Here is a 25,547-nt window from a genome sequence, read left to right as displayed (position 1 = left end):
GAAGGTTGCTAAGTTACTTGGTCGTTCCTTCAAAATTTACAAAATATATCTACTGCATGAATAGCTCACAATCAAGCAGTTAAGCACACTGATCAGGGCATCACAATAAGTACATATACATGCATAAAGATTACTGAAATTGGAACTTTCTAGCTGTGCTCTGATCGGCAGTGAAATGTCCATTTTAATTAGTTTTGAGGGAGAGAGAAAAACTGTCGCTCGATCTAATAATAACACTGCAAATTAAACAATCTAGGTGAAGGTTTACTGATCTAGCTAGGATAGATTCAAACTACCTTTAACAGCATGCAAACGTACAGAGAAGTAGAATCGACATTCTCCCTCATATATTCCTTGTCAATCGCCATGAATTTCGACAAGAAAGGTGAAAAGAAAGAGAGCTCCATGCGAGAATTTTTACCTTTTCACCTTTATTACTGCGCCTGCTTTTCGTGGCTCCCTGATGATGATTGCGATTCACCAATGCTGACGCCCTCCCTCCAGCAATCTCCACATTCCCTGTCGCCCCACATGAGAGCACGCCTTTCGACTGTTACCTCGATCTCGCGCACAAACACACTCAAAACCCTCGCCGCCCTTTACCTATCGATCGCCTCCGGTCTCCCCATATATAAACACACGCAAGGACGCTGGGACTCTTTCTCACCTAGCCCTAGCTCCCCAACTTTCCATTTACATATACTCCGTCTACATCCACACACAAGTTTTGAAAACTGCAAAGTTTATAAACATGAGGCTTCACCATTTCCATGTGGCTTACTTGGACAAAGCGGCCTCGCCGTCGTCGTCTCCACCATCCATCTCCCAGTCTCTCAGCTCATCTGCCATCCCCTTGGCCCTGCAATGCTTGCGCCCACTTGCGCCGAAGATCTCGTTCCCTGAGGCGAGGAAGATGGTCGTCCTTCCCGAGTTTTCCCGCGTCAGAAATGCTTCGAGGCTGCTCAACTGCACGGTTAGAAACCAAAGAAACACTCGTTATTACTTATTTGTACTAGCAGTAGTAACAAGGTACGTAGGTGGTCGCTGACTTGATGACGACCTAACTGATGATCTTTGTACTGTGCAAGCTGCAGGTGCAAGTGCCGACGGGTGGCACGACACGATGGAACCCGTCGCCAGATCAGATAAAGGTGCTGGAGATGCTGTACCGCGGCGGGATGCGCACGCCCAACTCGTTCCAGATCGAGCAGATCACGGAGGAGCTCGGCAAGTATGGCCGGATCGAGGGCAAGAACGTGTTCTACTGGTTCCAGAACCACAAGGCCCGCGAGCGGCAGAAGCAGAAGCGCGCAGCTCTCCTTACCCTCAGCACCACTTCATCTCTACCATCACCTGAAACCAAAGTAATGATCCATGGAAGCCATACATGAATATATGCACATATAGATGCAGTGAACAGTATCCTTCCACTTCCACACATGAATGTCAGAATTTGCTTGATGAGGTACTTATTGATCTCCATGATCGTATATCCGCAGGTTGGAGTAGGGAAGGAGGAGGAAGCATCATGTGAAGATGCATCCAGCCGCAAGCGGAGGTGCAGGACCTGGGGTGACGACGTCCATGGCGATGCCGCGCCGGCGACGGAGGTAGTAGCCGACTGCACGGACGATGTGACCCTGGAGCTCTTCCCGTTGCGTCCTGATCAGGGGAAATCAAAGCTAATTAACTAACAGGCCTCGCGTATATGCAAGCAAGCTCGATCGATGTGTCTTCTTGCAAGATGCATGAACGGTCTCCTGGATTGGTTTGTTCGTCGTGAAAACTCTAGTCGTCGCATCCACGTGCGCTTTGTATTCTAGTATGGACATGCTTGGATTGCTTAAACCTGCGTATCCTTTGTTGTCACCGTGAGTGGTCAAAAGTTACCAGTTACCCAATACTTAATTTGGTCAGGCTACTGCATGTTTGAGATCACAATGAGACAAAGGCAAGGTAGCTATATACGGCTTGTAGTATACTCTGACAATCCAATTGACTGCTACCATGCCAGCTAAAACAAAATCACTACTAGAGCTTTGGTTGGCGCAGCAACAGCATCATAGTACAGAAGACACTAGTCCACGATATTAGGGTTTCACTATGATTGTTAAGCTGCATCAAGCTAAGTATATATGAACGCGTGGAAGAAAGTGCATGTAATCCGCCCGCGTGTTGCATAAAGAGGCGCACAATGACACAGAGAACCCCATTTAGCAGGGTTTGTAGACCCTACATTGTAGCGTTCACACGATAAGCATGTCGGGTAAGGCCAGAGTTGAGTTGATAAGCGCTATCATGCATGACAAGCACTTTGTCAAGAGAACAGAAAAACAAACACTACGAACTTGCATGACACTAACACTACTCATTTAATTGACCATACAAAAAAAATAAACAAGGTGTGTATGTAAATGCATTGCTTACACGACACTTATAAGGCCATGCAAGAAAGTTTCAGGCGAGACTGATCGATCCTTTCCGCGCTGCAAATGATTTCTGTATAAGCTTGTAGGCGACGCAAGTTCAGGCTTTATGAGGCAATTATACCCAGGCCTGACGGAGGCCTTCCGCTCCAGCTTTATACATTCTTCCTCGGCTCCGCTTTAAACATGTACCGATGACATCATGGTGATAATTGCATATGAAACATGCTCTCTGACGCCAATCATACTGACTTGGTCGGGGGCTTCGTACGCCGTGCAGTGTATCTGAAACACAGCATGAGCCTGTACGAGTACGAATAGCAGCAGCGAGAGAAATGACCAGAGCTGGAGCTGCTGCGTACGCCCCATGCCTTTGCGAGGAATGTAAAAGCGGTAAAGGTGTGTGTGTGTGTTGAGCCAAGGCGTACACTGCGCCGTACGTAGTATCTCTCTGCCGTGCAGGTCACGTGAATGAAGAACAGAATACGCGGACAAGAGCAGATAATCCCGGCCGATCGTGAAAGTATGGAACGCCCCGTCGTGGCATGCAGAACTTGTTTCCAGGCCGACGAGCGGAAAGGGTGTGGGGAAACCGTTGGGAGACACGGCGTCAGGGGGCATCAGGCTGGGCCAGGCCATCGCACGCTGAAAAAAAGACGATCAGCTGATCGAACCCAAGTAAAGTCCCAGCAGGCAGGCGCGGCATGGCATGGCGTCACTGGCCGGGGCCCGTACGTTTCCAACCGCCGGGGGAGCCCACGCACGCCCCGGCCCCCGGCCAGCAACCGGCGGACCCGCGGCGCAGCGGGCGGCCGGGGAGAGGAGGAGGCGAGGAGGGGTCGAGGGGACGGGACGGCGCGGGCGCGGGCGCGAGCTGAGATGAAGGAAGAAGAGGGGCGCGTGCATGCGATGCGAACGGGGTGCGCTTATGTCGCTCTTTACCGAGACTACCCCGCAGTCAGTCGCGGCCTTTTGCAAAGGCGCGCACGGACTCGACGTGCGCTTGGAAAACGACGCGCGCAGGCGCAGGCGCAAGCGGCAGCGGCACAGGCGGGGGCCGGGGAGGTGGCCGCTGGCCGGCCGCGCGCGGCACTGCGGCGGCTTGCGCTGGTGGTGCCGTGGTAACCCGTGCCCGTCTCGTTGGGTGCCGCTGCCGACCATGGGCCACCGCGCAGGAGGCTGCTCCGCTTCAGCTCGGCCGGGGGGCATCGGGCCACGGGCGTTCGCTTTTACTACAGGGAATGTAGAGGCCTGTGTTCTAACAGGCGAAATGCTAGTATGTCCCTGCTTTTGTTCGCCTGCTTCTGACAGCAAAGCAGACGTCCTAACTACAATACTAAGGTTACAATTTGGTTTGAAATGATGTAGCAATGCCAAGTTGTATTCTCTGGGAGCGTCAGGGTGCTCCACCATAGTATTCGACCCAAACTACAAACTGTGACAGTAAGGTTCTTTTATCACAGAGTAAGTTCACTGCATTGTATATGAGCAAGTTCGGAAACAAAATTTCAATCAGGCATCTGTTGTCTTTCAGAACAAGGTTCTTTTATCACAGAGGAAGCACACAAACACATGCAGATAAACCACTAGCCATTATCAAAGTTCAACGCAGGTACAACAACCTTCCCAGAACACACAAGCAGGTAAACCGCCTTCAGGGTCACGATGAGTAGCACTACGTCACATACCATACTAATCCATACAGCCTATACACAACACAGTGCACCTTTATTACTAACCTCACCTGAACACGGCTCCGATCCACACACAAACGCACACACTTAATTTACACCTGAAACAAAGACTCGCCATGTCCGAGGCTCCCATCCTTCTCTGTCAGCTAAGAACTCAGCACCACCTGTGGCTTGGCCATGGCATTGGCCTCCTTCCTCCTCCCCGTCATGATCCTCTTCAGCAAGCTGCCGTTCCCCTTCTGCTTCCTCGGGACAACGGCAAGTGTTACCACCTTCACATCAGCTTCGCCCTTGCAGGTTCCGTTCACCCTGCAAGCCTGTTTTACGGGCTGTGCCACTGGCATAGGGTGCGAGGAACTGCATGCTGCGGCGGAACCATCATCTCCCTCGTCGGCAGAGAGGTTTCTTTCAGTTGAAGCCCTTGGTTCAGTGCAGATGATCTCCTTGGTTTTCGGGGAGCTTGGGACATAGAATCCGCCATCCTCCATAGATAGCATCTCGCTTAGTGATTGCGATCGGGGTTTTCGCTCAGACCGAGCTGCGGTCTGGAGCACCTGGTCGAAGAGGATCGCGTCCTTTGGAGATGCCAGCGCCTTCAGCTGTTTTCCCAGGTTTAGGATTGTCTCCCTGCACTCAATCAACTTCTCTGATGCTGTTGAGATCTCCAGCTGCTGTGACGCAAAGGATTTAAGGTTCAGTTAGTAATTTGGGCAGAGAAAACGTGCATTGGTTTAAGGTTCAGTTACTCATTTAAACAAAGAAAAGCAGCTTTCCTGGTGGAAAAAGAAAATGTAGATTATACTGCTCAGTTTTACAGCTGAACCAATTTGAAAATATAGAATGTGCTTCATCACAGTACAGAAACTTGATTGAAAATATACAAATCCAATGTCCATTTCTTTCTGGGAAATGATAAGGACAAGAAAGATCGATAAAGATCTCACCATCTGCAGATGTTTCTCTTCATTGTCAGCAACATTTTTTGAGCCTTCTTTAGCAGAGCAACTGCAAGCAAATAACTTTTGTTAGACAAAACACTGAATATTATCAACCATAGAAGGACAAGGATGAAAAAGAAATACCACTCAAGTTGATGCTTGGATTCAGGACAACTAATCCCCTCTTGTTTGCCCTTATTCAGTCCAGACGTGAAGATGGATTCACGTGTGCTACATTCATTCATTGTCGATTTACCATCAACATGTGCTGTTATTTTTCCAGATTCCTTCAACTCATTAAGTTCTGCCCGCAAATGTGAAGCCTTTTCTTCTATCCCCTGAAATTTAGAGACTGCCACTTCATTACTTGTCTTCTGTGTGCTAACATCATCTTTAGATCCCATATTTATACAGCATGAGTCAGACAATATAGATGTCTGAGCATTCTCCGCCGTTCTAGGTTCATCTGATGTATGGATTCCTGTGTGCCCGGTTACCGCAACAATTTCAAGTCCATCACTGTTGTTTAATTCCAAATGCTTCATGATAGCTTCCTTCATGTCTGATACATCTCGAAGTGAGAAGCAGTGGTTGATTATCCAATCTAATGTGAGTTGGAGGTCATGAACAAAGCTTTCAACATCAGTACTCCCATACAGAAGCTCGTTGCACACGAAGACAAAGTTTTGCAGTACAGAAGTAAGTTCTGATATATTCCACAAGAAAGCACGGGCAACATAGCCTGATAGCATTTCTTGGCCATTATTCTCTTCTCCGCCAGATAGCACAACTGTCTTACTACAGTCCTTTGATGATTTCTGGATAACTCCCTCAATAAGTTCAATTAACTTCAGGACAGCCTTCTCAATCTTAGGTTGGTGAATTTGGTCAGTTGTTCCAGCAGAGACATCAACTGGAACTAGCTCTTTTCCAGATGACTCTGTGACCTCTTTCTTTGAAACATATGGTTCCAGAGGTTTATCATTACATCCCGACGCTAACTTTTCTATTTCTGCAAAGTCATCCATGAAACTCATGTCTGATAGTGCTGTGCTCTTACTAGAATGTGCTGTGGGCTTCCCCTTCTTGAAGTGTTCCAGTTCAGACAACAAGGCTGATGCCCATGAGCCTGAACAGCTAACATTATCTTCATTGCAGCCATTCTCAGAGATAGATGAAAGAGGGTTTTCCACCACTGTAGGGCTACCTTTAACCAATTCAGCACCAGCCCGGCCTCTTGATAACTCTTCAAGCTGGGCTTCAACTTGGGAAAGTTTGGAAGTTGTGCGGGCAAGCATAGTCCGAGAAAACTGAAGTTCACCATCCTTTCTAGAAAGAGATTCCTTTATGGCCTTATTTTCATCTTCAATTGCATGTAGCCTTGCAAGCAACGGCGAATTTCCATGCAATGCATCATGAGAGTTCTGTACCGAAACACATGAGTTCTGTGATGCCGCTGAATTTAACTTTCTCATCCTTGTGGTCGTTGTATCACTGCCCACTGTTTCAACTTCACTTCTCATTTTTGCAATGGCAGCAGGACCTGGTAATCGTTTGCGTACCATTGAACGCAGTCTCTGGCATTCTGATTCAAGTTTGGTTATCTTCTTTACATTCTCAAGATGCTGTTTGTGTGCAGCATCAGCAGATTTGAGACTAAATTTCCTCTCTTCGCTTCGAATCTCAAGTTGCTTCTGCAGCATGCAAACCTCATATCTAAGTGAAGAATTTGTTCTTTCGGCTGACTCTAGCTTCCTTGCAAGGTCCTTGAGGTTTGATTCTGTTAGTCCCTTCGATTCAATTAGCTCTGAGATCATGTTCTCTTTAACACTGACAATTTCAGAAAGTTTGTCATTCTCGGCATCTAAGTTAGCAATTATGTTTATTTTTTCCACTAAACTTTCTTCCAGCTTCTGAACTTTGTCTTGTTCACATGAAATCATTTGAGCTGTTTCCTTTATTAACGAGTCCCTCTCTACCATTGCAACATTTAAAGCCTCGTCAAGTTGGCAAATCCTTTGCTCAATTGCAGTTTTATCATCCAGTGTATCATCAAGTTGTGTCTTGAGAAGTAGTGCCTCAGCCTCCGCTTTTTCCCAACCTAGTGTTCGTTAGCAATACAAACAATGTAAAAAAAAAGAATTTCCAGCAAATAGCACATATCCTATGATACAAGAAAATGTGAGGCAATAATACTGAAATGAGTACATTAATACCTAATATGGCTTCTTCAGCTACTTTTGCCTGTTTAGCTAAAATAGCATCCTTCTCAACACACTCAGAATGAGCAAATGAAAGTTGTTCATTTAAATCTTGCAAGGATTTCTCTAACAATAGAACCTTCTCCTTCTGCATGGAAAAAATGAAGTTTCAGATAAAAAATCTGAAATTTTTATATAAACTCCTTAATTTAAAAAGTACAGATGATGTACCTCCAGCTCCCTCTCTGATGATTTCTTTCTCCAAAGCCATGCCTTATGATCCATCTATGAAAGCTTAATTTCGATCAGTATTCAACAATGTTCCTGGGCATAAAAAGACAGATGAAAAAATGTTTAAGGGTGGATACAGGAAGAATATCTGCTAGGGCTTCCAGTGGCAAGATAAATACCACATGATACATATCAACTTCAACTATCATCAAGTCATCTTTGTACATTCAATTGTAGAAACTGTATCTCTTCAGTGTAAAAGGGGACTGCATATCTGATGTTGTTTATTCTATTGTACATAATATCCTTCATCCATATTACATATTTGATTCCATCACTGTTTTGCATTTTGTTAAGAAACAACCTTGGAAGACAACTTATCCATTACCTTTACTAGTTAGATGATCATCGTTCTCATTACCTAAACCACGTGTCATAGTTAACAGTTTCTTTACAACTGGAATATGATTTTTTTTCCATTACAGAAAGTGATGCTCACTAAAACAGAAACAAAAGGATGAGGTTACTTCAGCTCCACCCTTAGTACACACCACTCACAGCAAAAGACTAGTTGTTTAAGGAATATGGCAGAGTTTCCTGAAATAGTGTTTGTTAGTACAAATTCAGCCAGCAATTCAGGTTCTGCATGAACTCCACAAGTGATCGATTTCTGGCATTTAGCTTACCATAAAAAGTGAGACCAACCCAACGAATAAAGCTTCCTATACTGGTAGGTACATGAAAACATTTATGTGACACGAGTACGTTGTCCAGAAAGTCAAAAGAGCTGAAGGTACTGTAAACACTAGCATATAATAAAGAGATGCTTCTCCTAAAGTGTGAATAAATTTGGTTCCAAACAAAATTGCAGCTGTAATGCAGTAAGAATCGCACCAAACGCTACTACTCTTTGTAGCAACCTAATACAAATCTTAAAAGTCTATGCAGTGGACAGTGGAGCACAAAACAAAGCGGTCAAGTTGATTAAAGGTTGGGGCCAACATGTCACTATCTGACTCTAGCGCTGCTTGTGAATTGGCTGCACCAATGTTTCAGGCAAAGAACTACACTACCCGCAAGAGGAGAGGGAGAAGAGGAAAGAACGGAAGGAAGAGGAAGCCCAAGCAAGAAATGGAAAAAAGTTCTACGCACTGGACAGTGGATATATTATCCACGAAAGAGCATTCTCTATTTCAAATCAGCAGAAGAACAATGGTACGACCGTACAACACAATCTCGCCCAAAATTAAGCAAGAATACAAAGCCACCCGTAAGGGTCAATCGTTAAGCAGTACTACTACGATAACAGGGTCTTTGGCATGCATGCAAGTGCAATGAAGCAATTAAGCCAAAAACATCACCATCTGAAAACCCCCATTCCCCTGAGTTCTCCATCAGGCAACCGATTTCCCCCATCATTTTCACAACCACCAAACAAGGAACATGGAGTGCGTGCTCACTCACCGCACTCGACGCACACCGACAAGATCCAAAGGACAAGAGTAGCATAGAAGGAAGGAAGAAAGATTCAAAGAAGGCAGCTGAGATGAAGTGGTGAACTGACCTCGAGTGACAGTGAGTAGTGGAGTGGCTCTGCCGCAGCTCACCAACAATGAGCTGCCGCTGAGTCACTCACTGTGCGCCTGTGACAGCATCCTATGGAGGAGAAGGGGAGATGAGGACAAGGACACAAAGGTGGATGGTAGGGAGAAAACGGAAAAGGTGAGGCGGGTATAAGAACAAAGCTCTCCGTGTGGGAGCTACCTGGCAAATAAAGGTGTCCTTGTAGGCCCTTGAAATGACACAAGTACAGCAAAGCTGAAACTGATCTTAGCATCACCATGGGCAAAAGCTTCGGTTTTGGGTCACTGCCGCAAGGGTCCCGGGCCCAAAGGCAGCCTCCATTGCACAGGTTAATCACAGTTTTGCAAAGCCGGTGATGAGCCAGCCGAGTGGTTAGATTAGCATGACACGGTCTAGATTTTCATAATTGAGGAGCTTTAAAGTGTCGGCGGTGCCGCCGGTGGACAGGAGAGTTGCGTGCAACAGCATTTGGTTCTCCAATAAATTGGGTGCCTTTGTTCGTTCCTCTTAAATTCTGCATTCGTCTGCTCCAGGTGTCGTAGCCTATCTGATTGTTGTGTTGATTATTGCGAGGGATGCAGCTACAGACCCTGACCATACAGTATTTTTCTGTCAAGAGAATTCGTTTGAGAGATCAGAGTAAAGTATACTTTACGCTGTTGCGCACAGTGCACAGACGGTTCAACAACCTAGAATCAAATGAACTTAAATGGCATGTGACTGGAAAAAAAAACATGCAGACTCCACTGGAAGATGCAGATAATGTCAGTCACTGTGTTGGGGTATGCCAAAAGGTTGGTAGCTCAGCGAAAGCGAAACCCCAATATGGCAGTGTCCTTATCCATTCGAACCTAGAATGTCATGCCAAATTTAGTACGCGCATTACTAACCTGTGATCGAACTTGTACGCGAGTAGATGGACCAGAACCATCACGCGAACCGGAACGCAGTGTAGTCGGATTGCAGCAGGTGCAAGAAATAAAGCGTCCACGCTCGCATTGGCGTCGGGGCAATCCGGAGCAGTTGGTGAAGACGCGAACGAGGGGTACACAAGCCGGCGCAGTGGACGCCATGGGGATCCTCCCCGGCGGCGGGCCTGGAGCTCTCGTTTTCTGGCTAGGTGAAACGAGAAGAAGTTAGCTCCCAGTTATAAAAGAAAAGGCCGTTACTTCAGCCCAGGCAGTCAAAATTCGGCCCACTATCAAAATTCGGCCACAAGATGCAGACAGACCTTCCAAGTTGGGCTGGGCTGTTTCTCCAATCCGCGCACATGGGTCCAGCCCAAGCGAACACCGGACCACGCCGGAGAAAGCCCGCTTTAATTTGTGGGCAAATCTTCTTACTCCGGCCGCGATCACGTGCGTCGTGAGACGTGACCGCTTGCGAGGAGTGCGGCGGGCTCGTGCTCGTCTGGATCCCGTGTGGCTTTGAATTTTTTATGAGCCCGATTGGTGAGGTCGTGAGGAGCCTCCTCATCATATGTGTGCGAGCCGCGTATCGTATGCGTCCGTGCCGTCATGCTCATGCCCGGCGACTATCGTTTACGTGCGGTGTTGCGAAAGGTTTGTGGGTCAAACCGCTGCACGTGCACCATCTCTCATAACTAAACAGGCGTCGTCGTCGATCGTTTGGTTGCGAGTCAAGGCGTGGACACGGGCTTCGCCAGTTGTGCCTATACCACTGTACGGGATACGGGAGCCCAAAGCTAGTTGCTTGCCTCGACTTCTGCCATCACGGTCATGCCATCAGCACCCCAAGTCAGCGACCGCGTTACGCCGTACATCGTCGACGTCGCAGCTCGTGTATATCTCGCTCCACAGCCTCGGTCGCACACAAAGTCCGCAGACTGCATGCATTTCGCCGGTCAAAGTGCAAGCGTGCACGGAAACTCCTCGTGGTTACGATCTGTCCGTGTACAGGAATGCTCTCCGCACGGCGTCAGAGCGCCTGCTCCGGAGCAACCAGGGTCTCTCTCTCCCATGCACGCATGGCGTGTCGTTCGAAGAGCGTTCGGCGTTCCCTTGCCAAGAGCCAAGAGGGAGATAGTACTGGCCCGTCACGGCGCGCGTCGCACCGTCCAGATCGATCGCTTGCCACCGTCGAGGCCCAGGCCCCGGCCCCGTCTCCCTGCCGGCACGGGCCCTTGTGCTCATGGCACACATATACACTGGCGCTGTGGTGCATGCATGCACGCACGATTCAGACTGGTGGTAAACTCCAACTGTACGTCGATCGGCGTACGTTGCTTGCAGGAGCACTTCAACCACTGTTACTGCACGATATATAGACACTGACGCACGGCATGAGGTAGCAACTTGCAAGGGCCGGCAGTAAAAACATTCGGCCGACAAGATCCAACCGTGCATGCGCTGCGCGCACGTACAGTACAGGTAGCCCACGGCGCAGGCGTGTCCTCGACACCACCAATTCATCGCCTGCCGCCGGCCGCCTCTGCGCTCTGCTGGGGCCTTCCGGCCGGCTACGCCTACGCTAAAACAGTGGAGCAAAGCACAGCGGAGACGAGCGCGCGCCGAAGCATGCGAGCAAGCACGTCGCGTCGTCCCCGGCCTGGCGCGGACCGGGGCCGCGCGCGTCGTCCCCCTTTTTCCGTGCGGCGCCCCGCCCCGCTCTCACGTCGCCATCGGGGGCACTGGCGCTGGATCTGGACCGGGGCAAATAACCAGCTCCGGCCGTGATAGCTGCGCGTCGGTGCCCACTTTCCGTTTCGGGAAGGCTGGCCAGGCCGCCAACAGGGCCGGCAGGCAGCCGGCTCCACGGCTGCCCGGACCAAGCAGTGCCGATCCATTGATGCAGCGCGCTGGCTACTCTAGCGGCCTAGGCGCACTATGCGGCAGGTAGTTGGAGGGAGTGTGTGGCCTGGCCTTCGATACCGATCGATCGATCGGTCCGCATTGTACGTTCGCGTCGTAGTAGATCGGTGAACAGCGCCTTGCCGGCCGTCGCGCTGGCTAGCTAGGCCAGGCCGGCGGCAGGCGTGCGTCCACCTCTGTGCTTTCCTTTTCTTCCGCCCATGTAGCTTGTCGTTATGGGTCTCGTCCACGTTGCGCTTTGTGCATATGCTGAATTGCTGATATGCACGTCACATGACGTCCATCGGACCATCTCAGCTAGCTGCTTTCCTGTGGACCGGTCGATTCCATCGGTCCAGCAACGGGTCGGGCACACAGGACATGCTATGCTAGGCCATGCATTTTTTAGATCACAGGAAGAATTGTATTAAATCAAAGCCGAGTACATCATCATGTCGCACACAGCACTTTCGAAGAAAATAAAATTACATTTGAAAATAATCACTCTTCATCTTCATTGTACTCACGCGTCATGCAGCTTCAAATCTCAATCTCAAACATGTATAAAGATTCATATAGAAAGCTGCACAGGCATACGTTCTGCAAGCAGGCTGAGAACAAGTGCCCAAAGAACGACGACCAACATCCCTATAGGCTGGACCGAGCAAAATCTTCTTCTTCCTTCTTGCGTGTTTCTTCTTCCTCTTTCTACCACCGATGAAGAAGAGAGACTGATCCCAATCTACCCAACCCAAGACTGATCAACATTAGCTTAAAGGGTAGAATTATTCTCATCAGCCTTTCATTGTGGTTGGATCTAACCATGACAAAACGGAGAAGGGGTTGGAAAAAATTATTCCACGATGGCAACATCATCCCCGCCTCGATATCGCCATCCGGAAACCTAATTGTCCATGTTGTCATGCTAAGGAAGTTGCCGATGCCGTAGTTGCCGCTATCATCTTCATTGGAGTCACCATGGACAGACCAAATCCACCCTACCTCCTTGCCGTTGCCAGAAAAGAGGAGGAGGAAATAAATCTCCAATACCATGAACCGTGGCATGAAGAAACTAAAACCCTTAAATGGACTTGATCTACTAAAACCTATTAGAAGGATAGATCCTCACTCCCTCCAGCCTACGACGAGATGCCGAAGGTAGGAAGGGAGGGGGACCAACAGTGATGGAGGTGGAGGACCGGCGGCGGGATCACGGTGCCGCCCGTGTCACTCTTCGGGACGACGCGGGGGCGATCCGCTGGTTATGGTATTGTGCTAGGCCATGGATCATCGCTGTCACGTACGCTTCATGCATACCATGCCATGCATGACGCTTGTTCCTATACCCACTGCATGCGCCGGCCGGCCGGCCCCGGTTCGGAAGTTTTTACCGGCCTGCAGGCCCGTACGGCGGCGCCCCGGCGACCTTTTGCACGCCGCACTCGGGCCCGCCTGCACGCATCGACGGCCGATCCACGATGGAGAGCTGGGAACGCGAGGTTTAAAGCACTCTCTGAATTTGATGGATAGATACTAGCAAGTGTCCCCTGTCCCGTCGAGTGGAAGCGTGCATGGATCGATGATGATAACCTAGCGAGCGATGGAGCATTATTTGGCATCTTTTTATGCGCGAAAGCTGTACACGCACGGCGCACCAGTGCCCCGCACTTGCCGGCAAACCAATGACGCCCGGCGTGGGGTCTCGCCTCGATCGTCTCTTCCAGTGACCGAGACGGGCCGCCGACCGCCGCGCCCACGGCAGCCGGCTGGCCCTGGCCTGGGGCGCACACGCACCCGCACGTACGGCCGCGCGGGAACAAGCACGCAGCAGCGCGCTCCTTGCTAGCCGATGGGTGCGTTGGACTTGGACCATGTGTTTTGCAGGCTAGTGACTGGCCTGTGGGCTGTGGCAGACAGAAGATTGCATCTATCACTTCAGCGCGGTCGCGAGTTTCTCCTTGCACATCTTAGTTTTAGTAGGGACATACATTGATACATATACTCCAGTTGCTGAGTTTACAGCTTGCAACCATGCATTTGGGTCGCTGCTATTACAGGTGCTGATCACCAATCGTTCGAAGTACAGTTGCTGATCTGGTCGCCAGTTGTTCGATCAGCCTATGTGCTGCCGCGCTATTGCGGACTAGTTAACTGGCAGTGAATAAAATTCATGTGCATATAGCAAGCTAGGCGTCCCATCTGTTTCGGTCGGTCCAACGTCGTTACACCAGAAAAGCGAGTTGCCTTCAGCTGGACGTCCCTACCACAGAAATGACAGAAATGATGCTGCTGAAGACGACTAGTAACCCCGGACCGTGGATTCGTCGCCCTTGCGTATCTGCCGCGCGCAAGGAATCATCGCGAGACGATTACCGGAAACACACGCACGGCACGGAATTTCAGGGAAGACGACGCAGGTGGCGCTAGCTGCGCAAGCATCTGGAACACATGCAAAGTTGCAAAGGAACCGGGGCGTTCGCCGGCCGGGCAGGGGAGAAACGAAAGAAGACCATGCAAAAGATCAATGAACCAGCTGGGACCTGGTCACCTGGGAGTGATCAGAACAGGGGATGGGGATGGCCGGGTGACTGGATGGACGAAGCGACCGCGGCAATTACCATGGTGGCAGGCAGCAATTGCTCCGTGTACGTCTAGTTGTTTAGGTAGGGACAGATACGTGCAGTTGCAGATTGCAACCATTCCGATCGGTGTTACAGGTGCTGATCACCACTTGTCCAGCCTGTTCTGCCGCTATTGCGGACTAGTTAACTAGCAGTATAGAATCCATGTGCAGCAGGTGTCGCATCTGTTCCGCTTGGTCCGTCCGTCCTTGCTCCCTCCGTACCAAAACAAATGCACTTGGTGAGTTTGGGTGAAGAGATCTATTCTAATAAGAAATTATATTTGTATCCCTTTAAAGATGTAATCATTGCATTTTGGGAGAGGAGAAAGTAGAAAAGAACAACTAGAATTATTCTGTGATAAATTTTGAACCAAAAAATTTTGAACCCTAAAAATGCACGAATGGGAGGGGGGAGTACACCAGAAGAAGGCAGTCGACTTGGAAGTCCCCCAAGTGCGTCGTCGCTGCTGCCAGGTTGCTTCAGCTGGGATTCCCAATAATCCCAGACTCACGGACTCGTCCTTGCCTGCCGCGCGCTTACTTGGAATCGCAAGACGATTACCGGAAACGCGCAGACGGCACGAAATTTCACGGAAGACGACGCAGGAGACGCTAGCTGCAAAAGCATCTGGAACACATGCAAATGCGCCAAAGATGGGTTTGCGTTTCCCTGCCGAGATGGTGCTTGACAGGAACCGGGGCGTTCGCCGCTCAGCAGTGGAGAAACGAAACAAGACCATGCAAAGATCAATGATCCTGGGACCTGGGAGTGATCAGAACAGGGGATGGCCGGCAATTACTGTGGTGGCAGGGAGGGCTGAGCCTGACGAGGAGGAGGACTGAGCACGGGCATCCATATGAATGAATGAATGAATGAATGAATCCTTCATCCCTGCGTTGTGTGTGAGCGAGACGTCGATGAGACGACGGAGAGCGAACTGATTCGGAGGGCCGAGGAGAGCGACAGGGCATCGGAGCAGTCCACATTAACTCATGTCCAAAGCCGCCAGTTGTTGTTACTGGAATCAGCTTTACCGCGCCACCAGCCTTTGGGCGCCTGGCCCAGCCCACTTTAAGCCTTTTGCTTGCTTTGCTGCTCTTGCTTGCTTGCTTGTGTCTCCTCCTGGCCTGCTGCTGGCCTGGCCCCCTCTCTCGGCGGCATTGGCCTGCCTGGCCCCATCCCCTGCTCCACGACTACGATACTGCTGCTCTCTCTCCTCTTCCTCTTCACCCTTCAATTATTGCAGTGCCCGAATTAGAAACAAGGAATCCCCTTTCCCTGGGAAAACGTTAGGTCCACTTGACCAGGGACTGTTTCTCTTCTCTTCTCTTTCAGGGAGCTGCCTAGGCGACACATTTTAAACCACATCCAAGGAAATGCAAAGTGGATTCATCAACAACAAAAATACTTGTATACATGTACCATCCCTCCTTGTAGTATGTTAGGGTTATCTTCTTCTTCTTTTAAAGAGGAGGCAATCAGGTTATGCAAAGGTTGTGCTTACACAAATAACCGGGAAATAGGGTCGTATTCTGACAGCATGAAAATATTTTCTCCTGTTAACATGAGAAATAACAAGAGATTACTGGGAGCCGCTAAAATCAATATCCAAATGTTTACTACTGCATTTATTGTTACTCTTGCCGATAATCTGCATAACGTCCCTTTTTAAAAAAAGAATAGAAAAAGAAAAAAATAACATCTACCTAGAAAGTACTGAATGGTTATCTGGATTTTGATAACAGGTAGCGTAATTGAGACAATGTTTCAAGAGGACAACAACAACAACGGAGAAAAGGACTTTACAGGAGAGATTTACTGTCCAGTGATGGTTACAGACTTGGACACCCTATCAGTTTTCCCAGTAGGAAGCCATACGCTTCCACATGACCGGAGCCGCAGTAATCTCAAGGTTAATAAGTATCTTATTCGAGTGCTGCCTGATGATGACAGTTACCACATAATACTAGGTTTAACACGAGCACGAGACCCACACCACAAATATTCTAAGATAGTAATCCACACCACATACGGAGGTTCTGTCGGCCCACCGGCGGTGGTGGACGCAGCGAATTTCCCCCAACCACGGCCATCGTGCAGCGAGCGAGTGATGCAACATGAGACCAAACAAAATGAGCTGTGATGTTGACACCCCGGTGCCATCGGTGCTGGCCAATGGTGAAAAAAAGCGGCAAAAAAGACACACTGCTTGCTCGATGCGACGCCTACCAATCACTCATCGTCGTCTTCTCGGGAACTCCTCATTTACATGTCCATCCATCCTCGGATCCATGTCTCTCACCCAATCAAGAAACAGAGAAGAAGGGGAAAAGGGCAATAATGGAAGAGAAAAAGGGAGGAAAGAATTGCGTCCAGTTGTCTGTCGTCTCCGGTAAACGTCGCCGTGGTTCGAGGAATCGTTTTGGCTTTAGAACGTCGTCAGATGATCTCTCTGCCGTGGAAGACGATCGGTCGATGCACGGTCGCTGGTCCTTCTTGCTCTAGGTGGGTCTGGCCAGCGAGTGGAACCCGTTCTTCTGAACCCAGCTCGTCGGGCCTTGCGTCGTGACGTAGGGAGGGAATCGTGATGATGCTGCAGCTGCGGTCGCGGCGGCGGCGGCGGCGGCGTTGGTCGGTGGCGGAGGGTGCGGCGGCAGCGGCCAGCTCGTGCCGCCGCCGTTGCCCCAGCCGTGCAACAGCCTCTGCTGCTGCTGCAGCAGCTGGGGAGGCCAGTGCCCGCCAACGGCGCCCGCGCCGCCGATCGCCAGGGACAGGCCCCCCGCTGTCCCCGGATCGCCCTCGTTGCTCAGGAACTGCCGCAATTGGGCACCAAATTAAACAAGTGTCAGTTCGCGCCCACCGAGGAACAAGGAACGAGGAACAGATTGCAAATACCCACTTGCTGATGCCTGGGGCTGAACGGCAGGTGGTGAGCGCCTTGCAAGGGGGGAGGCATCTGGGGTTGCTTGGAGCTCGCGTCGAACTGCGACCCACACCAGCAGTTGAAACACGAGCAATTTGTTGCTTTGTTAGAACAATTTTATATGTCGTCGATGCAGAACGCGGGACCAAATAACTGACAGGATGAATGGATACCTTTGCTTTCGTGCTCCGGGCCGCGGCCGTCTGCCAGTCGAGGTCGAACGCCATGGGCACGCGCTGGTCCGAGGTCTCGTCGTCGCCGGCGCCACCGCCATCAAGGCTGCCCCTCTTGCTCCCGGCCGAGCTTCCCAGCGACAGGTCCAGGTTGTGCTCGTCGCCGCCGCCAGTCGTCGCCGCTGCACATACAGTGAGGGAAAAAAAAACTGTCCATCATGAACAGAGACGACGCCTGTAGCTAGCTAATCGCACAGTGATGGCGCATGAATGGGGCAACAGGCGCACGAACACGAACCCGCCGGCTCGAGCTCCTCGGCGTAAATGCTGGGATCGAAGTTTGTCACCGCGTCCTTGCCGTTGCACTTGATGGCCGCGCGGTCGTACGCCCTGCACTCACCCGACAAGCAATCCCCACAGACACGGGGCATCATCAATCAGTTCACCACCGCCCATGGCGAGGCGCCTCGCGAGCGCGCTCACAGTGCGGGTCCAATTATTTTACCTGGCGGCTTCCTCCTCGGTGTCGAACAGGCCCAAGTAGACGTACCTGCAGTGACACAGACCGGAGGGTGACAGCCATGAATGGGGTGAGAGGCGCAGCGACAGAGAAAGAAGAGCCGATGATGATGATGCGGGGATGGGGAAAGACGAGGTGGTTGGGGAGTCGGAGAGCAGAGGGAGGAAGGGAAGGAACTGAGGCGATCGATGCCACATACTTCTTGCCGAGGAACTGGCCCATGCGCGCCTCCCACCTCCCGCACTTGTGGAGCGTGACGCCCCTGTACTTGGAGCTGCCCCGGGGGAACCCCGTGCTCTGCCGCCGGAGCACGTGGACGAACTCCTCCTTGCTCAGGTTGCCCATCTGCTGGCAGACGAACACGATAATTAGACGGGAAATCTCGCTGCTCGTTGTAGTAATTTGTTTGTTTATCCCGCCGACTTGCCTGCTTCATGTCGTCTTCGTAATCCTCCAGGTTGAAATTGATGTCGGCCTCCACGCCGCGGAACTTGATCGCCGCCCGATCGTACGCCCTGGGGTTGGTAGGCAAACCGAACAAAGATTAGAATTTGACGGCGAGACGGCTGCGATTGGCGGAGAACTGGACATGGGAGTCAGTGAAGGCAAGGGAGCCAATAAAGATCGAACAAAGAGAGAGGCAGAGGCTTTACCGAGCCGCCGCGTGAGCGGTGTCAAATCCGCCTGCAAGTCATCACAACAAGAAGCCATTTGTGAGGAATCGAGACCTGGGACTGGGAGCAGAACCGAAGACGCCTCCGATTGGGCGATTCGTAGCAGTCCCAAGTATGGGCATGGACAAGATGGACATGAATGAAACTTACCCAGATAGACCTGCTTGCCGCAATCCCTGCATTGCACAAACAGAGAGCATGGGGGGAGAGAGAGGAGAGAGAAGATGGTGAGAGAGAAAGAGAGAGAGCATGGCATGGTAACAGCTGGTAAGAATAACTTTGATAAGATGTTGCTATGAAAGGCAAAAGGAGCAGAAGCAAGAAATGCCCAAAACAAGAGGAATCCAATAGCAAGCCTCCTCGCGAGCTGCGGTCTCTCTCCTCGAGCTCTCGAGAAAGGAAAGGACGGCGGCAACGGGACTTACCATATGTGCGACTCCCACCGTCCCGTCCGGCGGTAGAACGTGACGCCGCGGTACTGCGAGCTGCGCGACCGCGGCCCGCGCCGGCTCTTCTTGGACGCCGCCGCCCCTGCAGCGCCGGAGGCCGTCGCGCCGTTGGAGGCGGGCGGCGGGGCCGCGGCGGACAGGCGGAGCCAGCCCGCGCGCGCGCTGCCCGCCGCGCCGGGCGCCGCAGCCGGGGCCGGGAAGAACTGGCGCGTGACCACGGCGTCCGCGGCGGCTGCGGCGGCGGCAGAGTCGTCGTCGGCGTCGTCGGGTATCTCGACGGGCGCGGCGGCCGACGAGGAGGACGCGCCGGAGTCGTCGGCGGACGGGGACGGCGGCGCGGCCTCGGCAGCCGGGGAATCATTAAGATCCCACATGGCTAGGTGTGCTGGTCACCGTGTGGTCCACTGCCCTCCTTGTCGACTCGATCTCCTCCGTGCCTCGCACTCCAACGAACTCGAGTGATGAAACGAACAAAGAGAGGGAGACGGGGACGAGACGCGGAGAGAGGAGAGCTGGAGAGGAGAGGAGGCCGGCCAAAAGAGGAGGGGGGAGGGGGCGAGAAAAGGAGGCAAAAAGCAGGCGCTGTTGCCTTGTTGGGGTATGCAAGTACTTTCTCTTTTGCTATCCCCTTGGCGAAGACTCTCCCAACCTAGGAGAGCAGAGGAGGCAAAAGGCACCAGCCCCGGCTGGAGTTCTCTCTCTCTCTTTCTCAAGAGGAGGAAGAGGATTATGGTTGCCGCGGCTGCAAGTTGCGGCCAGTTCCGGCTCGCGGCATGGTGGGACGGGATGGATGCTCGGCGGCCCAGCAGGAGAAGAGGGAGGTGCGCGCGCGGTTATAAAAGACGCGCGCCGAGGACGATGCCCAGGCGGCATCGGCAACCACTCACAACACATCCACCAGCTTGTTCAGCTCAGCTGCCTGACGAAGCAGCAGCAGCAGTAGTAAACAAACAAGACGTGTGTTACCAACTCTTAGGGCGGGCAACAACCTTAGTAATCAAATCATTCGCTCGTCAAAGTGGTTTTGCTGCGCTAGGATCCGATACGCATACGCCCCGGTTTGTATTGGCGTGGGGCTTCACCTTTTGGGGGCGGCACAGGGTGGGCAGGGGACGGTTTGCTCCGCAGAGACAGGGGCAGCGGCAGGCAGGCAGAGCTCGTGTCGTGGGGCTCGGGCCGTCACTGGCGTCTGCTTATCTGCCATGGTTGCAGCTGCAGCCCCCCTGCAGCCAAGTCACATGTGGACATGCTTATCCGACGTACTACGTGAGAGGCAAGACCCCTTTTCGTTCTCACTTCAGGATCGGATAAAAAACACTGCAACCTTGACTCGGTCTGACTGGGACCAAAAGATCATATTCTCAGGTAATTATTAGGATAACTTACAGTAGGAAATCCTAGCGTGGCAGTACAAACCAACTAATAATAAGCTTTTCAAGGTCATATGTCTCGCGTAGTCTGAAAAAAAAATCATGAAACTTTCAAATAAAAACTCATGACAAAAGATCACGTTTCTACAGAGGGGGCACGGTCAATTGTGCCAGGTAATTCGACGATATTACTTGAATGCCGCTCAGAAAATCAATCATGTTTAGTCTGAAAAGGAGACGGTTTTAGCTGCAGGAAGTGTCTTTTCCCAGAGGAAATTGTAGCTTTGCACGTTAATACAGCTCGCAGCCCAGTCATGTCATGCATCATGAGCAACCTGAGACTTACCCTAACCACTTTTTACAGCCGCAGGTTTTCCCTCGACTACCAGGTCTTTCTTTTCTTCGCAGTGCCTGTTTGGTTCGGGACTTCATGTGACATCGAATGTTTAGATACTAATTAGTAGTATTAAATATAGATTAATTATAAAACCAATTGCATAAATGAAGGCTAATTCGTGAGACGAATCTATTAAACCTAATTAGTTCATGATTTGATCATGTGGTGCTTCAGTAAGTATGTGCTAATTATGGATTAATTAGGCTTAATAGATTTGTCTCGCAAATTAGTCACGTCCTATGCAATTAGTTTTATAATTAGTTCTTGTTTAGTCCTTCTAATTGGTGTTAAATATCCGACGTGACCTGAACTAAAAATTAGTCCATGGATTCCAACACCTCCTTACTACGGCATTGCATTTTCCTTTTGACCGCACACACAACAAGCACAATCGCCGTGTTGACAACGGCAGAGTCAGTGAAGACCAAGCTTCCTTGGCACTTGTCCTGTTCATCCAGCATCAGCTCGACATGTCGTCAGTTTGAGCGAAAGAAACAACAACCTATCAGCCTCCCTCCGTTTTTATTTATAAGACGCACACGCATATCAACATTCAAATTTTGCAATTTTTAACTAATAATTTGACTATTATTTTTTTTATTTTTATAATATAAACTTTATATAGTTGATTCGTAATCAAATATATTCTACCATGATTATAAATTTATAACCACAAATAATATAACATAAGATAAATGAATGGTCAAAGTGTTATTTGAAAAATGGTGCCAAATCATACCATACTTTATAAAAATGGAGGGAGTAATAGCAAGTTAAGCGCTGCCAAATCGGAGAAATTTCCGACGTCGTAAATTACCAGTTCGATCGGAGGTCCTGGTGGGGGCTTCAACAGTGGCAGCCACCAGCTACACGTCCTTGCCTGTCTCCCAGTATTATTGCCTTCTTGGACCTCTCAATGCCTCGGTAACCATACGGCGCGGCTTGCGTCCTGCTAACTCTCCTTCTGATGATTGGTCTGCACAAAGATCAGATGCTCTCTGCTGCTTCATCATTTTCCTCTTTCTGTAAGGAAAAAAAATACATACTGTAGAAACAGATGATTTTCAGAAGAGAGTAGTCTGCTAGTCTGCTAGTCTGGTCTCAACCAAGCTCCGGACGACCAGGACTTGGAGCACCGCGCATCACACACATGACAATCATGACATGACGCCCGGCCTAGCCTGTCAAACAAAGCCGGCAAGTAAAAGCATCCAGCAGAAGTTTTGTGCATGGCATGGGGTACACCTCGCATCTCGGCCCAAAACTTCCAACTCATCCTGGTACACCCCTGCAAGGTACTGGGCGCCCAGTTTCCTAACCGGAGCAGGACCCTGCATCAACAATCGGGGCTCTACACGCTAGTAGTTTGAGGTCGCAGTCCTGCCGTGCGACGGCGACGCGTGTGCGTATGTGCGGAGACGTCGGCCTCCTACAGGGAAAAGATGGCGAGTTCCGTTTTTGGAGGGGGGGAGCTTACGTGCCGCCACCGCATTGGCAGAGAGGCTCGGTACTTCGGTAGGAGAAAAGATCCGAAGGCAATGGCGGCTGTGCATCATTTCGGTGGTGCACGTCTCGATCGTGGGCATTGAAACCTTGGCATGACCAGTACCTGTCCGACGATCTATCGAGTACTGTATCGGATCTTTCCGCCTGTGATCTCACCAGCGGGCGTTCTGAACTGTAACTGTAACTGTAACGGTGGAGAGTGCCAGCAAGCAAGTTTCTTGCTTGGCTTCGTTTTCGTTTCCCCTTCTGACTTGGGTGTTGCGATCGAGTTGTTTCACTCAACGTACAAAGGGATCCTTGTGGTACTCGCCATTAGTAGTGACTAGGGAGGTGGTTTGCATGGAAATCGTATCTCAGGGAGAGCTAGAGCCAAGAGCTAAGAGTAGTGCGCGCATAGTTGTCGTACCGGGTAGGGAAATCAAACCGGCGCCGGTACCGAACGGCAAAGTCCGAGGCCACCCAACCCATTGGCTGGCCGATGAGCTCGCGAGTCATAGCTCTTGCCCAGGACGGGAAGCACGGTCGGACCAACGCGGCAGCTGCTTATTAGCTGCAATTGCAAGTAGCCATGGAGTGCAGCGGCTAGCTGATGCGATCGCGAGCTACCTTATCCCCATTACCGAAGACCTCGCTAGCTACCTTGCTCCCTTCGTTCATGCCGTGCACGCACCGATCGATGTCACGGGACACGACTCACGCGTCGGCAGATCATATTTGGGACGCCGTGTTGGAGGGGCTCATGCCGTTTGGGGGTTCCCGGCCTTGTGGCGGGAGTCAAGGTGCCTCTGCGGCGCATGCCCTTTGTACTTGTGGAAAAGTAGAGGACGTGGCACTTCCAGTGCCACAGCGCGGCGTGTCACGTCTTCGTACTGTATCTTGGCGCCATTTTTCTCTGCCTCCGCCGTAGTTTGGCCGTGACAGCTTCAAACCATCAACGTCACGCTCCAAAGCGTTCTTTCTTTATGTCTTTCGCTTGCTTTTCTTATCACGAGAAGCGTTGTTTCTTTTATTTTATTTTTTGTTTTGTACTTATGGCTTGCTCGCGGTAAGGCGAAAAACTACTTGTAAGTCAATCATCTCATGTTTATGAGGAGGATGCCAACATTTACAACAAGAACTGGGTATAATATGTAAAAGAATTTCATAAATAATTTATTTTGTATAAAAAAACTAACAAAATCCGATTTGCATGACTAGCCACACTAGTGGACACAAGTTTCAAACAAGGCTGGGGCTCAAGCATCATCGATCAACATAAAGGTAAAAAAGCACAATATCATAATTCAAATAAATGATTGCCGCGACTACGAGCAATAAAACACTAGAAGCAAGAACAATAACACCCAAATAACTCTAAGTAGAGCACTAATTCTTGGATTTTATTTTAAGGAAAAAGTATGGTTTCATATTTTTCTGTTCCGAATAACTTAGCTGTAATTTTAGCTATCCAACCATCTTTCAAATATGTTTAGAAAAACATATCGGCAGAACCACCTTTGAAACCAGCCATTTCGTTTTCGAGTTCTATGGCCAAAATCAATTTTTTGGAGTTCGTTTGATGGTCAAAATCAATCTTTTCCAAACTAGGATGACTTTTTTTTTTGGAGACAGTGAGTATACTGCAATCAAAGCCAAAACATAGGAAATCTCACAAATAAGAGCTAGGGTGTTTATGCTTATATGCGAACGCCTATGTTTGTATTGTGTTTTGAGGGGAAAAAACTAATTGTAAAAGAATAGCCAGTGTGTTGGATACCCCAATTTAGGTCCGCTGTTGCTAGCACCAAGCCATGGCTAGATCCGAAAAAAAAAGTAACGCTAGTATTGTGGTTATCAAAAGAATGCTAGTGCCATATCATATCAACATGTTATGAAAGGGATACATCTATCCCAGTTGATAGGAATTGGAGTTTTTTTTATCACCTTTTGGATCCACAGAGTCTTCGGGTCCTTTTGGTTTAGCTTTCAAAATGGTGTGGCTTCCAAAAAAAGCTAGAAGCCAAACCAAAGGGGGTATCCCATCTCCTTGACTTCAAGAGAAAGCTGCTTTGATGTAGTTCATTTTCCACAGTAGGTATCCCCATGCTTTTTCGGCTTCCTTGGGTAACTTTTCATCTAAATTACCCACCTACTACTCGTTATGAGATACCGGTTCGTTCTTTTTCCTCGAATCGATCCCTGGTGGTGCTCCGCTGTTCTCCTCTGTCGGGCCCTAAAACGAGCTCCGACGGCGCTCCTCCATCTCCAGCAGTCCACCTCTCTCCCTCTGTCTTCTGGGTGGCGCGGCAGCGGGCAACCGAGCGGGATCGACGGGAGAATAGCCGCACATCTGCCCCTCCTTGTGCTCCCCCTCGGCTCTGGCTGCCCGCAGCTCGTGCTCCCCCAATTCTTCGGCGAGCCGCAGGTGCTCCTTCCCTGCCTCTCCTGCTCGATTGGTTCTTCAGCTCGTGGTGCCCAAGATCTGCAGGTACCTCTCCCTCCTCTTCCTTCCTACTGATTCTAGATTGGTACTATTGGTTGAGTGTCTCCAATGTTAGTCTATAATTCTGCAGCAACCATGGTTATGGATTGGTACGATTGGTTGAACTTGCTAGGCTGCAGCAACCATGGTTATAGTTTGGTAGGATTGGTAGGATTGTCAGCAACAATGTTGGTATATCAACTTGCTAGGCTGTTAGTGCTTGTGTGCATTCTATTTTTATAGGTTCTGTATGTGCAGTAGCATCCAATCAGAATGGTACACAGCAGATTAGCATGCTTGATTAGTAAAAAAATAATGATAAACTACTTGTTGCATGATTGGTACTGAATTGAATGAAAACTTTTTTTTGCTTGGTTGAAGAATGGCTGATAAAGTTGATTGGTGTGATGTCAATGTGAACCATCTCATTGATATGTGCAAAGGAGAGATATAAGCTAGGAATAGGTCATTGGAAATTTTCACTAGGACTGGTTGGAAAAATATATCATTTAAGTATGAAGAAAAAACCAGTCTTATGCAAACAAAGAAATAATTGAAGAACAAGT

At 50.0% G+C, this 25,547-nt stretch overlaps 3 protein-coding genes across 6 annotated transcripts; 1 reads left to right on the top strand and 2 right to left on the bottom strand.

Annotated features, from left to right (window-relative positions):
* Positions 1-682: 682 nt before the first annotated feature.
* LOC101773031 (WUSCHEL-related homeobox 4) lies at positions 683-1,869 on the top strand. The gene is made up of 3 exons (XM_004976982.3): positions 683-973; positions 1,095-1,364; positions 1,500-1,869. Exons 1-3 carry the CDS (start codon positions 752-754, stop codon positions 1,692-1,694), a joined length of 687 nt encoding a protein of 228 aa, XP_004977039.1. The 5' UTR covers positions 683-751; the 3' UTR covers positions 1,695-1,869.
* Positions 1,870-3,949: 2,080 nt separating this feature from the next.
* Positions 3,950-9,204, bottom strand: LOC101772367 (filament-like plant protein 4). 3 transcript variants are annotated; one of them, XM_004976980.3, is made up of 6 exons: positions 9,055-9,204; positions 7,491-7,583; positions 7,275-7,407; positions 5,203-7,159; positions 5,065-5,125; positions 3,950-4,791 (listed from the first exon to the last, which is right to left on the bottom strand). In XM_004976980.3, the coding sequence occupies exons 2-6, from the start codon at positions 7,542-7,544 to the stop codon at positions 4,267-4,269; spliced, it is 2,730 nt and encodes a 909-aa protein (XP_004977037.1). In that variant the 5' UTR covers positions 7,545-7,583; positions 9,055-9,204; the 3' UTR covers positions 3,950-4,266. The 3 variants fall into 3 exon arrangements, with proteins under 3 accessions (XP_004977037.1, XP_004977038.1, XP_022684080.1); XM_004976981.3 differs by having other exon boundaries at positions 3,950-4,788; XM_022828345.1 differs by lacking the exon at positions 9,055-9,204 and adding an exon at positions 8,955-9,030.
* A 7,037-nt stretch (positions 9,205-16,241) lies between these two features.
* On the bottom strand, positions 16,242-20,078 carry LOC101771961 (AP2-like ethylene-responsive transcription factor TOE3). 2 transcript variants are annotated; one of them, XM_022828436.1, is made up of 10 exons: positions 19,224-20,078; positions 18,949-18,974; positions 18,778-18,808; positions 18,552-18,639; positions 18,324-18,472; positions 18,110-18,154; positions 17,903-17,994; positions 17,605-17,786; positions 17,408-17,491; positions 16,242-17,321 (listed from the first exon to the last, which is right to left on the bottom strand). In XM_022828436.1, exons 1-10 carry the CDS (start codon positions 19,619-19,621, stop codon positions 17,010-17,012), a joined length of 1,407 nt encoding a protein of 468 aa, XP_022684171.1. In that variant the 5' UTR covers positions 19,622-20,078; the 3' UTR covers positions 16,242-17,009. The 2 variants fall into 2 exon arrangements, with proteins under 2 accessions (XP_022684171.1, XP_004977036.1); XM_004976979.3 differs by having other exon boundaries at positions 18,324-18,469; positions 19,224-20,074.
* Between the last annotated feature and the right edge of the window lie 5,469 nt (positions 20,079-25,547).

This window comes from Setaria italica, chromosome VII (genome assembly GCF_000263155.2).
Source record: "Setaria italica strain Yugu1 chromosome VII, Setaria_italica_v2.0, whole genome shotgun sequence".
In the NCBI taxonomy this organism is placed as follows: Eukaryota; Viridiplantae; Streptophyta; class Magnoliopsida; order Poales; family Poaceae; genus Setaria; species Setaria italica.
This window is presented reverse-complemented; position numbering and strand designations above follow the sequence as displayed.

Excerpts from the sequence above, each read along its gene's own strand:
- LOC101773031 (XM_004976982.3), top strand. The coding sequence starts at position 752 with ATGAGGCTTCACCATTTCCATGTGGCTTACTTGGACAAAGCGGCCTCG. Across the intron at positions 974-1,094 it reads CGAGGCTGCTCAACTGCACG|GTGCAAGTGCCGACGGGTGG; the intron begins GTTAGAAACCAA and ends TGCAAGCTGCAG. Across the intron at positions 1,365-1,499 it reads TACCATCACCTGAAACCAAA|GTTGGAGTAGGGAAGGAGGA; the intron begins GTAATGATCCAT and ends GTATATCCGCAG.
- LOC101772367 (XM_004976980.3), bottom strand. The coding sequence starts at position 7,544 with ATGGATCATAAGGCATGGCTTTGGAGAAAGAAATCATCAGAGAGGGAG. Across the intron at positions 7,408-7,490 it reads CATCAGAGAGGGAGCTGGAG|AAGGAGAAGGTTCTATTGTT; the intron begins GTACATCATCTG and ends TTTTCCATGCAG. Across the intron at positions 4,792-5,064 it reads AAGAGAAACATCTGCAGATG|CAGCTGGAGATCTCAACAGC; the intron begins GTGAGATCTTTA and ends TTTGCGTCACAG.
- LOC101771961 (XM_022828436.1), bottom strand. The coding sequence starts at position 19,621 with ATGTGGGATCTTAATGATTCCCCGGCTGCCGAGGCCGCGCCGCCGTCC. Across the intron at positions 18,640-18,777 it reads ACCGCTCACGCGGCGGCTCG|GGCGTACGATCGGGCGGCGA; the intron begins GTAAAGCCTCTG and ends TACCAACCCCAG. Across the intron at positions 18,473-18,551 it reads ACGAAGACGACATGAAGCAG|CAGATGGGCAACCTGAGCAA; the intron begins GCAAGTCGGCGG and ends TTCGTCTGCCAG.